Consider the following 16,021-nt stretch of genomic DNA (forward strand, 5'->3'; position numbering starts at 1 on the left):
ACTGGAGCCCTGGAAAAGAGCACTTTATTCTTTCAGCCATTATCTGCCAGGTGCTTATTATGTGCCGGGTAGTATTTTTGGTGCTTAGAATTCATTCAGCAGTAAAGAAGAGAACAGCACTACTTGTAAGGAGGAGGGTTAGATAATAAACAAGTAAACTAAAAAACTGATAATTTTAGATAATGATGGAGGCTATTAAAAAATATAAAATAAGGGAAGTGACAGAAAATGACTGGGGTGGTAAGATAGGGGTGGAGGGGCTACTTCAGTGTCAGGGAAGGCCCCTCTGCAGAGATAGTATTTCAGCAAAGACCAAAATGATTTAAAAAAAAAAGGGTGAGGGTGGAGCTGACTCTGTCGAGGTTTAGGGAAAGACAGAGGAGGCAGAGGTAGCGTTAAGCCCAGGCCCCAAAAGTAGGATGAGCTTGGTGTATGAGCGAAGCAGGAGCCCAGCCTGTTGGGGTTGTGAGTGAGGGGAACAAGTGGCTGGTGATGAGATCGAGGAGGCAAGCAGGACTGCATCATATGACCCTGGGGTATGGTGAGCAGTTCATTCTGGACCACTTCCAGCCAGACAGTGGAAGGAGAAGCTGGGAGACCAGTTAGAAGGTGACTGGTAGGCCAGGGATGAGGTGATGGGGCCTGGGCAAGAATGGTAGCAGTGGGGTGGGAGAAAGGTGGATGGACTTGTGGAGAAAAGTGCAAACTCAGCACTCGGGGACAACTCAGTATTCTCATCTCTTTTGCAGACATCTCTCTGGGAGTCACTGAGCATGGGCAGCTTCCCTGTAGCCACCTGTTTCATCAACCACATGGTATTCTCTGAGATTAAGTGAGGGAGAAAGCACAGCATGATTAAGAGAGATAAAAGGATTATAACAAGACAGTTATAATACCAGATTATCAGGTCTTGGAATTAGGTATTTTGGGGAATCTTGTATATTCCCCAAGTAGTAAAAGCAACAGCTTTGATTTATAAGGTGAGGCTCCTTTCCAGGAGGTCCAGAGCAGAAGATACTGTTGCTAGGCTTGGATCTGTTTTTACAGTTGGTGTTAGGTATTGACCAATATCCTGCCAAGAAAGGTGGTTCTGGGTGAATCCTCTTGATTGTTTTTTACATATGGTGTGAATCACTTAGCCCTCCCACGCTAAAGATGGAGGATCCCTGATCAGAAAATATAAAGAAGCCATATATGTTTCCATCTGTGTTTTAAAATCCTTACTTTTTCCAACAGTGTCTGCTGCACAGAGCTTTACATCCCCGGGAGCCTCTACCCCCAATTCAGCAGCATATTTGGAATATGCTGAATCCTCCCGCTGAAGTGACAACGAAAAGTCAGATTCCTCTCTCTAAAATAAAGACCCTTTTTCCTCTGATTGAAGCCAAGAAAAAGGATCAAGTAACTGCTCAGGACATTTTCCAAGACAAGTAAGTACTTGGTATAGTTGGATTTAATGTTGGGGTACGTAGGATTTGTGGTCATTTTGGAGTGGCTTTGGAAGTGTCACATAGGGGTCTATGGAATTTAAAAGGTGGGAGGAAGAAGCCTTTTGCTATTTGGCCCTTATATTGAAATACTGATTTCTTATATCTGTCTGCTGTTCACCTTGGATTTAGAGCTATCTTCTGGGCTAATGACTTTTTGATCAGCATCAGATTCTTGGTGAATTATATATAATGTATAACCAGATAAGTTTCTGAATATCTAAGGCTAAGTGTCACCCTTTTTAAAGTAAAGTACTGAGAATGAGTGTATTGAAGATCATAGGTTTTTTGGGTTGGGAGGAGATTAGATGTTGGGGATGTCAATGAGATTTTTGGAGGAAAAGTGGGAACGAGAGTGAAAAACTATCAATTCTTTAGCCGTTCTATTAGTGTATCAGTGATGTATTTGGTTGTGCTTTTGGGGAGGTATTTGTAGTTTAAGGATTGCAAAATGCTTTTCATATACACTTAAATCAAGCTTACAACTGGCTATTAAGTTTTTTCCCTCTTCTGTTCACAATCTGTGTCAGCTTCCATTCAAAACAAAACAAAAATAAAACAAGAAGAAATTGTTGTTGCTTATCCAGAATTATTTGAGTATGTAAAATTGATTTTTACCAGGTTTAGGTCAACCAGTTATTGGTGACTTTTTTTTCTCAAGCCAGAATAATCTATACATTTCTTTTGGCTGTATTTTGAAATCTGATTTTAAACCATGAATTTTTTTTCCTTTTTTATTTGATTTTCTCTCCACAACTATCTTTATTGACAAAGCTTCTTATTTATAAATACCCCAGTGGAGAAGTATTGAGTAATTTCTGGAAGTCTTCACAGGTTTCTATAAATCGTTGATTTAGAGAATTACTGTCTAAATTGAATAGAAAGCTGTGCACATTCTGTGACTTTCTAAAGGTTAACATCCAAGCTTTGTCAGAATTGAAAAAAAAAAAATCATGCACTTGGTTCCTCCCCGCCAACTGCCCACCCCCTATAAGACCATCTCTCAAGGAAATTGATAGATTGTTTCTTGATAGATTTTATGATGTGCATTCCTTACACATCCTGGAGAGGTTTTCATTTCTGTTTAGTCTATCATCATTCTACACAAGAAGACTGTCACTAAAAATTCACTTTCCCCCTGCTATCCTTACCTACCTTCTGGATTTGTATTTTAAAACAGTTCAATAAAAGTCTGTAGCCTTTTCTTTCTATGACACCTTGCTCTAGTCTCACTGCAATCACAGGGCTATTCTCTCTGTGTGTGTTAAAGCTCCAGTCCATGACCTTGATTACCTTCTGGTGTTGTGGGAAAGAAATGGGCCATTTTCTGCTCTTCCCTTTGATTAAAATGTAAATTAGCTAGTTAAAAAAGCACACCACCCAGACCCAGAAGGATGCTGTTCTGTTGTTTGATCCCTGCTGTGATCACACCTTTGGCTCTGGTCCTGCTGGGCACTCTTCTGGAAGCTTGAGTGTGCTGAGCTTCTTGTTCTTTGCTCCCATAATGGCTCGCAGCATAGCTAAGTTAATCTTGCAGGGGCCTGAGAAGTATCTTACTCACACACACTTGCTCACGCTCCTATTCTCTCTCTCTTCTGAGAAAGCTTAGTTTTTAAGAATTGCAGAAATGATTCATTTAGCAAATATTGAGTACCACCTGTATTCAAGAAGAATGATTCAGTCCTTTCTACAAGGTTCTGAAACCCCTCAATTTTGATGATAAAGCTCCAGTCAGTTCTAGAGGTAATTTTTCCAAGGAAAGAAAAAATTGCCAACAATTCACAATGTTTTTGTATATATTCATCATCTCTGGATCCAGGGTACATATTTCCAGTGGAGGGGAGAGGGGCTAAGATCAGGAGTGGACAAATGTCTGTTCAGGCAGTTTAATCATCTTAAGAGCTGGGAATCATTCCAGTTTTTTCACTTGATATGATTTTGGTGAAATAATTTTACCTTTATGAGATTTTCTTCACTTAAAGAAAAATCTCAAGAGATATTATAACAATGAAATCACAGCTATTAAAGCACTTTGAGCAACTGTCATCCTTCACTTAACGACAGGGATACATTCTGAGAACCGTGTCGTTAGGCAATTTCATTGTGTGAATGTCACAGAGTGTACTTACATGAGCCCACATGGTAGAATCTACTACACACCTAGGCTATGTGGTATGGCCTTTTGCCCCCAAGGTACAAACCCGTGCAGTGTGTTACTATATTGAATACTGTAGGCATTTGTAACAGAGGTATTTGCATATATAAACATATCTAATGATACATGCCTAGGGAGGCTGAGGTGGGCAGATGACCTGAGGTCAGGAGTTTGAGACAGTCTGGCCAACATTTTTAGTAGAGAATCCCCATCTCTACTAAAAATACAAAAATGAACTGGGCGTGGTGGTGTGTGCCTATAATCCCAGCTACTCAGGCTGAGACAGGAGAATCTATTGAACCTGGGAGGCAGAGGTTGCAGTGAGCTGAGATCATGCCACTGCACTCCAGCCTAGGCAACAGAGCGAGACTCCATCTTAATTAAAAAAGAAAAAAAAAAGGTAATGCTTTGTGCTATGATGTCATGACAGCCCTGATGTCACAAGGCAATAAGAATTTTTCAGTTTCATTATAATCTTATGAGACCACCATTGTATATGTGGCTCGTCATTGACCAAAACGTCATTTTGTGGCCCATGAATGTATTTGGAGGGAAGGCAATAGTCAAAACCTAAAGCAATAATAGTATCATTGTCTATAAAAACATCGAACCTTTGAGAAGATCTGATATTTGTCTTGGACTTGTTGAATACCTAGTGTTAGAAGTGATTTCTTCATTTCAAGAGGATAAGAGCACCATTTGACACTGTAGTCCCTAAATATACTAAATGTTACCCTCATCATATAAAAGCATTGCTTCCCTTTATGTTGCTGTACACCCTCGAAATGAAAATGTCATCTCTTGGACAGGGAACTTGCATGAGAATTCGGACATCTCAGGTCTAATCCTGCTTGTGCAGCTGATATATACGTGATCTCGATTTCTGTTTATCTCTATGCAGGTGGTCTAAAGCTTTCTGCTCTTTTCAGGTCCACGAAGACTCCTCCTCACTTACTCTCAGCAGACATCCTCACTTGGTTAATGGTTAAGACTTCAGACTCCAGAGTCAGCCAATATGAGTCAGACCCCTTGCTCTGCAGTATGGCCTTAGGCATAGGTTACTTATCCTCTCAAAGCCTCAGTTTCCTCATGGGTAAAATAGGGATAATAGGAATATCTGTCTCATAGAGTTTTCATGGGGGTTAATGCGAGCGGTGTATGCCATTCATTCTTGTATCCCTAGGACCCGGCAAAGTGCCTAGCAAATAGTAAGAACACAGTGTTTAGAGTAAATGATTTTAAAAATCCTAGTCATGTGCCTGGCATGTTAGCAGTGACAATGACAGTAGAGGCCAATAGGTGGTGTATTAGTCTGTTCTCGTGCTGCTATAAAGAAATACCTGAGACTGGGTAATTTATAAAGGAAAGAGGTTTGATTGACTCACAGTTCCACATGGCTGGGGAGGCCTTGGGAAACTTAAAATCATGGCAGAAGGCGAAGGAGAAGCAAAGGTCCATCTTATGTGGCAGTAGGCGAGAGTGAGTGTATATCAGCACAGAAGAAACTACCTTACATAAAACCATCAGATCTCATGAGAATTCACTCACTATCACAAGATTAGCATGAGGGAACCGCCCCCATAATCCAGTCACTTCCCACCCGGTCTCTCCCTAAACACCTGGGGATTACAATTCAAAATGAGATTTGGGGCTGGGCTCAGTGGCTCAAGCCTGTAATCCCAGCACTTTGGGAGGCCAAGGCAGGTGGATTACTTGAGGTCAGGAGTTCCAGACCAGCCTGGCCAACATGGTGAAACCCTGTCTCCACAAAAAGAAAATAAAAAATTAGTTGGCTGTGGTGGCACAAGCCTGTAATCCAGCTACTCGGGAGGCTGAGACATGAAAATTGCTTGAACCTAGGAGGTGGAGGTTTGCAGTGGGCTGAGATCACACCGTTGCACTCCAGCCTAGGCAACAGAGTGAGAATCTGTCTTAAAAAAAAAAAAGAGAGAAAAAAATTTGGGTGGGAACACAAAGCGTAACCATATCAGGTGAGAACTCCGCAGTTTTCTGGCCCATCTTATCTCAAAACATACCTGTTTTTGCGTGTACCTCCCTTCTTTTCCTGTCTCAGTGAAATAGGGTATTTATTTCATCCTGCCTAAAGTGAATTCCTGTACCTGTGCCCTGGATCCTTTATTTTTCTTTTTTTTTTAAATTTTAGTTTTTGAGACAGGGTCTCTCTCTGTCACCCAGGCTGGAGTGCAGTGGCACAGTCACAGCTCAGTACAGCCTAGACCTCCTGGGCTCAAGAGATCTCCCAACTTGAGGATCCTCAGTAGCCTCCTGAGTAGCTAAGTTTTTTGTATTTTGTCGAGATAGAGTCTTACTTTGTTCCCTAGGATGGATTCCTTTTTCTGCCTCATCTGGTACTTTAGGCCACTAATAATTTCTTCTCTCTTTCTGTATTTTTAGCTTCTCCCTCGCTACCACTAGCTCCTTTCTTCTCTCATATTAAATTTCTTTCATTTAACAAAAAATAATCCCCCTAGCTTCTTCCCTCTAATTACTACCTGTTACTAATTACTAATCTAATTATTATCTTTCCTTCCAGAAGCCAGGCTCTTGGAAGAATAGTCTATTCTGCAACCTTTCTCAGCTCTCATTCTCACCAGCTTTTGCCCCCACCACATCCTTGCAACTCATCTTCCAAAAGACACTAACTGCTAAATTCACTTCGGCTTTGTGGTCCTTTGCTTTCTTGACCTCTTTGAAGCACTTGACACTGTCAGTTATTCCTTTTTTCTTGAGTCTCATGTATCTGTCTTAACTTCAGCTTCTCCAAGTTTTTCTTTTTCAGTGTTTGGCAGTTCCCTCTCAGATTCCTGTGGGGGCTGCTTTTGTGTGTTTTTGTGTTGATATTCTGTAGGATTTGTCCTCAGAAACAGCAAACATTTATTGAACCTTATGCTGAAGATAATGGGAGGCCATTAAAGCAAGGGTTTTTAATCAGGGTTCCAAAGATGATATCAAGGAATCTGTGAACTACCTGAAATTATATTCAGGCTTCAAAACTTAATATGTTAAGTGCTTTACATGATGCTAAGTGCTTTACACACATTATCTGTTTGGACCCACGTTGCCATCCTATGAAGTAGATTCTTCTGTTGACCCCCAACTTAAAGCTCAGGACACTCAGGATTAGAGAAGATGAGAAACTTGCCCAAGATTGTAGTTGGTAAGTGTTGGAGTAAGGATTTAAGTGTAGGCAGTCTGACTCCAGAGCTTGTACTTCAAACTGTAATGCCACTTTGCCTTAGCAATGCATGTCCCGAGACCTCTTTTTTATTTCAGAGCCTCAAAAACTACTAAATATCCATCTTCAGCTCAGATTTCTATCCCATCCACTAAATAGCTTAGGTGCCTGTAGGCCCCTCAAGTTCAGTATGCCAGAAATGGCTTTGTTATCTGCTTTCTTCTTCCTGCTCCTTTCCATCCCCTCTTCATGCTATTATTCTCTATTTCAGTGAATGACACCTAATTTCTTGGGAGTCTTCCTTTTCTTTTACATTCTATATGTAATTGGTTTACCAAGTTGTATTACATTTACCTCAAATCTAACCCTTTCACTTAAGGTTAGTCTGGTGGCTAATGGCATTGATTTTGGGGTCGAATTTGGAGCTAAACTCAAGCATTTCCCCTTAAAAGCAGTTGAAATTGGCAAGTTGCTCAATGTCAAGTGGCAATAACAAATGCCTGCCTTCCAGGAGGTTGGATAGGAGAATGGGTGAGTACAGGATTAGTTCTTTCCCCTTACTGTGTGCTTTAAACAAGGGATCGAACTTTCTTGAGGCTTGGTTTGCTCATCTGTAAAACGATGCTGATAATAGCTAACTCATAGGGTTGTTGGAAAGTTTAACTGAGATAATTTAAATGTGCCTAACATAGTGACTAGCACATGGTAAGCATTAAAAAGAAATGTAAGCTCTTAATAGCATCACCCACTGCTTTTATGTAGGCCTTCTCATTTTAGCCTGTCTCACTGAGATAACCTCTTCACTAATTTCCCTAGTTTGTCTTACCCCTTTCCAATTCATGCTGCTACCTGAGTGAGTTTAAAAAACAAATCTGATCCCATCACTGTCTTGCTTAAAATTCTTAAAAGTAATGATTCTTAATCATGTGTGAAAGACAGAGTGCAGTGGACTCACTTGATACAAAATCTATGAACCGTCTTCCCAGAAAAATGCTTTAACATACTAAGTTTTGAAGTTTGGATATAATTTCTGGTAGTTCACAGATTCCTTGATGTCATCTTTGGACCCCCAATTAAAAAACCCTTGCTCTAATGGCCTCCCATTATCCTCAGCATAAGGTCAAACTCTTTTACACAAATGAGAGAATCCAGATAAGCAGAAAGAAAAGAGGCATCTATTCATAATCCAACTATCTAGAGAAAACCATTTTCTTTTTTTAAAAGTAAACAAAAATGAAATTATTAAAAAACCATTTATCATTTCACAACACATCAGTAACCAAGTAGAAAATAAAAAAATGTATAAAAGCCTGGGCAACATAGTGAGACCTCATCTCTACAAAAAATATAAAAATTAGCTAGGCATGATGGCACACACCTGTAGTCCCAGCTACTCTGGAGGCTGAGGCAGGAGGATCATTTGAGCCCAGGGTTCAAGGCAGCAGTGAGCCATTATTACACCTGTGAACAGCCACTGCACTCCAGCTTGGGCAACATAGTGAAACTCCCATCTCAAAAAAAAAAAAAAAGACAAGGAACTAATAATTAGGATATACAAGGACCTCTTGGCAAATCAAAAAATAATTTTTCAGTTTTTCCATGGAAAAATGGGCACAGATTATAAATAAGCAAATCACAGGAACAGAAACTCAGCTGGCTTACAAGTGTATGAAGAGATCTTCAATCTCAATTAGTAATCAGAGAAATGTAAAAGCAAAACAAACATATTGGCAAATATTTTTAAACATTAGATGATACCAGTTGGTGAGAATATGGGAGAAACAAGAACTTCTGTGTACTGCTAAGGGGGAATGTAAACTGTTACAGTAGGACATCAGAAGCAACCAGCGAACTCGTCACTAGGGGAAAATGGTCTGTAAACATGGTAGATCCATATCATGGATTATGCTGCAAGTAACAGCCACATGGACAGATGTCTAAGGTCACCATTGAAGGAAAATTAAGAAAAAGAATGAGATCTATAATAGCCTATATCATCTTGTACTTAAAAAGCACATACACAAAGGAGTACTGTATAACTTAATAAAAATATATACACATCTAAGATGTATCTGATATATTGGTGGGTACAAGAGGGTAAGTGGGGTGCAGAGGGAGTGGGAAAATAACTATGAAGGGGAAAGGTACTAAAATACAATGAGAAGGGCCTTGCACAGCCCATATTTGATAATGTGCTAAGAAGTCATTAGAAATTTTAAATGACTGAATTCCCTATATCTGAGGTCCCCCTTTAAAAAGCTTACCCTTCTTGTAGATGAAGAAGCCAGGACACTAAGTTACAATGATATAAATTAAGCTACCAATGACAAAGTGCTCAGTCAACCTTCTGCCTTGTGTTGATAACACTAACCTGCCCTAGTTATATCTAAAGAAAAATATACTTTCAGACAGATTTCACAGCTTCTCAACATCCATATACCTGGAAAGATAAGAACATTTATATATCCTTCCATTGAGTCCTTGTGATTCATTGAGGCCATAGATTAAGTTTCCTTTCAGTTATTCCAAGGAGAATCAGCATGACCAAGCAAAGCAGGTTCCAAAGGCAGGAAGCAGAAGCAATATGATGCTGCGGAGGTACCTTTCTGAAACAGTCTCTTATGCTGTTGTGGGGTCTTCGGGCAACCCTTCAATTTAAGTGCTTGGCAGCAAGTCTGCTGAGATAGGCTGACCTTGTAGCTTTTGCAATCTCTCTCGTACAGCACTGGTCAGATCTACTTAAGTCTCATCGATGCTGACGCATTCAATCACAGCAAAACAAGACTTCCTCCATCACTTCAACACTGGCTTCCCGGTACTTGGTGAGGTTAGCTTTCCCATGGTACTCACGAACTTGTGCCAGTAGAAGACCTGGACTTAACTTCTTTGCATCATCTGCCTACATATAGTGACCCCAAATGCACGAGCTTCATAACTCACTGCAATTATTCTACCACCCTTCCATGATTTGTACTGTACAGCTGCACAAGATTTATTCCTCAAATGAGGATTTTGCTGCTGCTCCATTTGAACAAAAAAACAGTCTATGTCCATGAGAGTAACCACACAATCCTGTCCAGTAGCCATTTTTCAAGGTAACAGACACCTGGCCAGACTGCCAGCAGGGGGTGCCGCAAATGCTGGGCTTGGTGCCCACTGGAAGGAAAATGGAAGAAGGGCTTTTGAATATCTTTTCGCCTTTCTGGGGAGAGTTTTGAGAGATTTATTCCCCGTGATGACAGAGGAACAGAGAAGGGGTCGTAAAGGATCCTGCCCAGGCGACCGTCCCCACAGTTCAGCAGGGATCAGCCGAGAGCAGTGTGCCCAGCAACAAAGCCACAAGACTGAGGACAGACAGCACGCGCACTGCCTGGAGAAAACCATTTTCTTTCCTCACGTTTTTTAATACTCCTAATTAATGTATTTTCTAGCTCCATCTCACTACTTCTCAGCTTGCACCTTATGCTTTAGCCCAATACAACTATTTCCCTTTTTTTTTTTTTTTTTTTTTTTGAGATGCAGTGTCTCTCTGTCACCCAGGCTGGAGTGCAGTGGCACGATCTTGACTCACTGCAAGCTCTGCCTCCCAGGTTCACGCCATTTTCCTGCCTCAGCCTCCCGAGTAGCTGGGACTACAGGCGCCCGCCACCATGCCCGGCTAATTTTTTGTACTTTTAGTAGAGATGGGGTTTCACCGTATTAGCCAGGATGATCTCGATCTCCTGACCTCGTGATCTGCCTGCCTCAGCCTCCCAAAGTGCTGGGATTACAGGCATGAGCCACCGCGCCCGGCCAGTGCAACTATTTTCTATCCTCTGAAAGAGATAGGCTGCCTATCACAGTATTTTGTTAATTGTCTATATGTATACTTAAATTTTTATTTGGCTGAAGGTGTTGATGGTATATTAATTTTTGTATATTGAGAGTTTAGAGTCTAGCTTAGTGACTGCTGCTATATAATACATATTCAGTAAATAGTAGGCTAAATAAGTGAATTGCAAAATTCATACATGTTTGTGAAAGAAAATAAGAAAGGAGAAAGAACAAATTACCCATGGTCTCATCATCCAAATGGACCAACTGCTGACATTTATATGTCTACTGTGATCTTGTGTGTATAAATTTCTACTTTCTAGAGCTTGGCGCCTTCATAGATAATTTAGGGAAGAGAGTCGTTACTCTTTCCCACTTCACATAGAGATTATGAATTTAGTATATGAAAAATTCCTAATAATGCTGTTAAATGATTTGGCCTGGAGAATATTAACCATACTAAATTTTACTATGTTCTACATATGACTGGGGCTACTTTTACTTGCCTGGTATGGGAAAATTGTGTATATATCTGTTTACCCTTCTTTCTCTGGAACCTCATTTTGGAGGGTTGAAGAAATTCTTCATGTGATTCAACTTCATATTCCCCCGTAACTTAGCTTTTTATGTGTAATCCTTCTTAATACTACTATATAAGTGAATCTGTATTTGTGGAAGAGAATAGTTGATATACTGATGGTAGTTTTCATCATAGTGCTTTCCTAAGGAGCAGACTGAAGCTCAGAGAGGTTTGTAGCTTACTAGACTCTAAACTCTAGATAGATAAAAATTAGTACACAGTGAACGCCTTCAAGAAGGTGTAAGATTCCAGGGCTAGTCAGCGGCAAAATTGAGACTAGAATCCAGGTCTTTTGACCCCAACTCTTCGGTAGTTTAATGTTGTTGGCTTGTCTCTTGGGAAGAACTGGCAAAGGTTAATTGAAATGACTGGCCCTGACCTTTTTTTTTAAAACAGACTCAACTTCTAATGGAATTTCATGCTACCTTGGATTTCTGCTTTTTTTCTTCCATTTTTCCATGAAGGCTTTGTGTTTATTTTTTATTCTATTTGCAAGAAAAGAATTCTGGGTGACTTATCCCTTGTAATGTTTCCTGGTTCCCACCCTTCTGTCTTCTACTTCGCTCTTGTCTACTTCTCAAAGGGAAAACGTTTAGTTGTGAATGGGAAAGATGCCAAATAGTGCAAGTTTTAATTCATGGATGTATGGCTGTGATGATTACTTTAGTTCTTTTACCTACCTCTAAGAGGAAATTCATTATTGAAATTGAGGAAGCCCATGTATGTTTTATTTTCTCTTTGCTTCACTTGATTTTTAAAATTTATTTTTGCTTCATTTTTAAAATAACTTCATTTTCAAGCCTCATTGTCTGAAGGTTGAGGCTTTGAGCAAAAAAACAACACATTTAGAAATACTAGTCTTGAAAATTGCTGAGAAATTTTAACTGTTCTCATAATAAAATAAGCAAATGAAATAATGCATATGATAATTAGCTTAATTTAGCTATTTCACAATAAATGCATATTTTAAAACATTTTGTACGTGATAATATATACAATTTTTATTTGTTAAATGAATTTTTAAAATTTCTAGATCTTGGTTACTAATTTCTCTTATCATTTAGCCATTTCTGATGGCTGCTTTTGCCCTAGATTGCATTTCTCTCTGGGAGAAAAAAATCTTCATTTCTTTATGTTCAGCAGCTTAAGGGAGATTACAGGCAGAGTCTTTGGATTTGATTTTCTTCTCTTTTGCAATTAACTTGACCTCCTCTTGACTTTAAGATAGGCTGTTAAAGCCAGCATGTTACTTGAGGCAAGATGTTTGATATACTTCTCCTTAGCACACAGATGCTACTGGACAGTTAGCATATTGCACAAAACAGAATTAGGTTTATAAAAGAACAAATTAAAAGTTTTTGGGGAAGTGTTTTTTTTTATAGTTTACGACTTCTTTAAGAGGGAAAGCTCTTGCATAGTTAATTAAGGATTGTCTAGTAAGTTTTGACAGTTGTAAACAGAAGCTTATAAAAAAAGCTCTAACATACATGATGGAGAAAATGGGTTGTTAGACACAAAGGTCTTCTGTGTACATGGAAAGCTAATAGCTGTCAATTCTGAGACAGGAACTAGAAAATAGTATCTGAAGAGTAAATGGATTTCTTACTTAAATGTTAAATTTCCATTATCTGTGCTTGCAGTTTCATCTTTTCCAAGGACCTTATGATGTGATTGCTTAATTCTGATTCTCATACTGCTGTGAAACAAAGCCAGGGCTGCCTCAAGTTAGGCCCTTAGGAGCCCGGTGGCTGGGAAAGGGAGGCAGCTTGTTTGTAGAAGGACTACATGTAGCTATTGTTTTTCTTTTCTTCTTCTTCTTCATTATTTTTCTTTTCTTCTTCTTTTTTTGGTGCTTGGAAAATAAGTTTCACAATAGCAATCTGGTTTTGTATTGTTTGTTCTGTTTTAAGAGAAGTTTTTTTTTTTTTTTTCTTTTCTAGCCATGAAGATGGACCTACCGCTAAAAAATTAAAGACTGAGCAAGGGGGAGCCCACTTCAGCGTCTCCAGTCTGGCTGAAGGCAGCGTCACTTCTGTAAGCTAAGCTTTTCAAGTGTGCTTCCCCCTTTGCAGGAAGGTTGGGGCTTGAGGGAGAGTGCATCAATTTTTGTTAGTCCGTTCTTATCACTTTCAAGTAAGATCACGATCACTTTCTCTGGTCCTTGCTCTGTAGAAGCCATAAAGACCCATTCCATACTTCTCTAAGTAATTATTATCATCAATTGCCTACAGAATTATCTATATGACATAAGGTATATAGAGCTCTTTATAGAACGTGGAACATCTCAGTGTCGAGATTTTGCTGTTGGCATTATTTTGCAGCTTTTCAGTTAGTCAAAATGATAGGATAAATGGGGGTTAGTGATAACGAACCTTAATCTTCAAGTACATACAATTTAAGTTAGTATAACTTTCCTATTTTCTAACATGCAACTTTAGAACAGGATTCACAAGTTTAGGATTTCCCCAAGTAAGTATCCTTTGATACATGAGATTTTTATTTAATGAGAAATTTTTTGGAACTTGAAAATACTACCTTATTTTATTTATTTATTTATTTATTTATTTATTTATTTATTTTTATATCTTGGTCAGCCAGGAGGAAGAATATTTTATTTAATTTTAGAGATAGGTTGTCACTGTCACCCAGGCTGGAGTACAGTAGTGTGATTTTAGCTCACTGCAGCCTTGAAATCCTGGGCTCAAGTGGCCCTCCTGCCTCAGCCTCCTGTGTAGCTAGGACTAAGGGCACATGCCACCACACCTGGCTATTTTTCATAGAGGTGGGGTCTCAGTATGTTACTCCTGGGCTCAAGCAATCCGCCCACTTCAGCCTCCCGAAGCACTGGGATTATAGTCATGAGTCACTGCACCCAGCCAAATAGTGCCTTCTTTTAAGCAGCATTAGTGTGAATCAACAGATCTTAAAAATTGGCTGATAACTTTTTAACAAAATATACTAGGAAGGATAGTCAGGGAATAAAGGGCATGCCTTTATTCTCACCTCAAACAGAAACTCAGAAAAACTGAATGTGTGAAAAATGATTTCGATTTCATTTAGATGTTTTATATATAATAGTAAAGGAAAAAGTCATGATCTTGTTCTGAGAGCTTTTCTGCTTCCTATATCCAAGCAAACTGGAAGCTTTAGTATATTTTGGAACCCATTGTTTTCTTTCTTATGAGCTGAGTGGTTCTTAGGCCCTGTGAGGGTTGGCGCCAGCAGATTAAAAACATAGGTATAATCAGAAAGTTCCATATAATATGGCAGAGTTTCGTCTTTCAAACTTCCTCACCCAGCACTGCAGTACATCTTTGTCCATAATCTGCTTTTACTTTCTGAGGACGTGTTCAACCTGGGTATGCTTTGTATATTCTACCAAAACTTCAGTGCCAAAGGGTCAGCAGCAGTCCCACTAATGGGCACTTCGGTGAATCAGGCATTAAGCTGTATTTCTCATGTTATCTTAGTGGGGCAAGTATATTCGAAACTGACCCCACACTGCAGAATCCTCCGCTTTCTAATTGGTTGGGTGACAGGATATACAGGCAATCTGTGCTACACAAAGCCTTCCAGCTGGTCTGGCTGGTGGCTTGAGTTGTAATACTTTTCTGACCCCTCTGGAAAGAAATCAGCTTTCATAAAGCAAGGTGAGTGAAAGCACAGAGGGCAGCTCTTGGACCACTGAAATCTGCCGGCCTTTCACAGAGCCCTGGAAATGAAAATGAATAGAAAAGGCCTTCTCTTTGTGTTTGGTTTTATTTTATAAGAGCACACTTACTACATTAAGCCATCTTATATTGCCTGGGGTGCTGCTAAAAAGAGAAATAACCTGTAGGTTTATCGTCTGTTGGTATATTCTAGGTTGGAAGTGTGAATCCTGCTGAAAACTTCCGTGTTCTAGTGAAACAGAAGAAGGCCAGCTTTGAGGAAGGTGAGTGGTTGACTTTGCATTTAAGAGAAGCTGTTTAGTTAAGCTAACTGATTTAAAGTCTAGATTAAGAACTGTAGCCTTTTGTTGTAACACTTTAGCATTTTTCTTTACTGGCGGATCTTTGTGGTTGTCCCTTGTTAGGGAGCTCACTGAGGCAACATTATGAGCACATGAAAGTGAACTCAGCACAGATTTTCCCAAAAGGAACTAATTTGTAGGTCTCTACAGAAAAACTTTGGGCCAACACCTTGGCGCTTATAGCTCCACTTCATTGAAGTTTTTTAGGATTTTGTCATGAGCTATAAATAAAACACTTTTATGTCACATCTTCCTATTTTATTTTCTTCCTTTTTTTTCTTTTTTTTTGAGATGGAGTTTCTGTCTTGTTGCCCAGGCTGGAGTGCAATGGTGTGATCTCGGCACACCACAACCTCCGCCTCCCGAGTTCAAGCGATTCTCCTACCTCAGCCTCCCGAGTGTTTGGGATTACAGGCATGTGCCACTATGCCCGGCTAATTTTGTGTAGACGGGGTTTCTCCATGTTGGTCAGGCTGGTCTTGAACTCCTGACCTCAGGTGATCTGCCAGCTTCAGCCTCCCAAAGTGCTGGGATAACAGGTGTGAGCCACCGTGCCCGGCCACATCTTCCTATTTTCAGAGACACATAATTCTTGTTCCAGTCCTAAGAATTTGTGGCCCATTTAGACCCAGAAAGACCTTGATGCTGCCCCTAAATTTAATCCTTCTCAAAATGGCTACATGTTCACTTTTCCTTATCAGATAGTACCTAGAATCTCATTTAGGCTGTGGCTAACATAAAAATAGCTTTCAGGGATGCACAGAGGGCCTGGGACTAA

The 16,021-nt window shown here is 39.8% G+C and overlaps 1 protein-coding gene across 1 annotated transcript in view; it reads left to right on the plus strand.

Annotated features, from left to right (window-relative positions):
• XRCC5 (X-ray repair cross complementing 5) overlaps nt 1-16,021 on the plus strand; it is a 97,337-nt gene that overhangs the window by 38,160 nt on the left and 43,156 nt on the right. Inside the window, exons 14-16 of the mRNA XM_003254047.3 lie at nt 1,237-1,430; nt 13,172-13,265; nt 15,096-15,165. Coding sequence (XP_003254095.1) covers nt 1,237-1,430; nt 13,172-13,265; nt 15,096-15,165 — 358 coding nt within the window. The remainder of the gene's footprint in view (nt 1-1,236; nt 1,431-13,171; nt 13,266-15,095; nt 15,166-16,021) is intronic.

This window comes from Nomascus leucogenys, chromosome 22a, assembly GCF_006542625.1.
Source record: "Nomascus leucogenys isolate Asia chromosome 22a, Asia_NLE_v1, whole genome shotgun sequence".
In the NCBI taxonomy this organism is placed as follows: Eukaryota; Metazoa; Chordata; class Mammalia; order Primates; family Hylobatidae; genus Nomascus; species Nomascus leucogenys.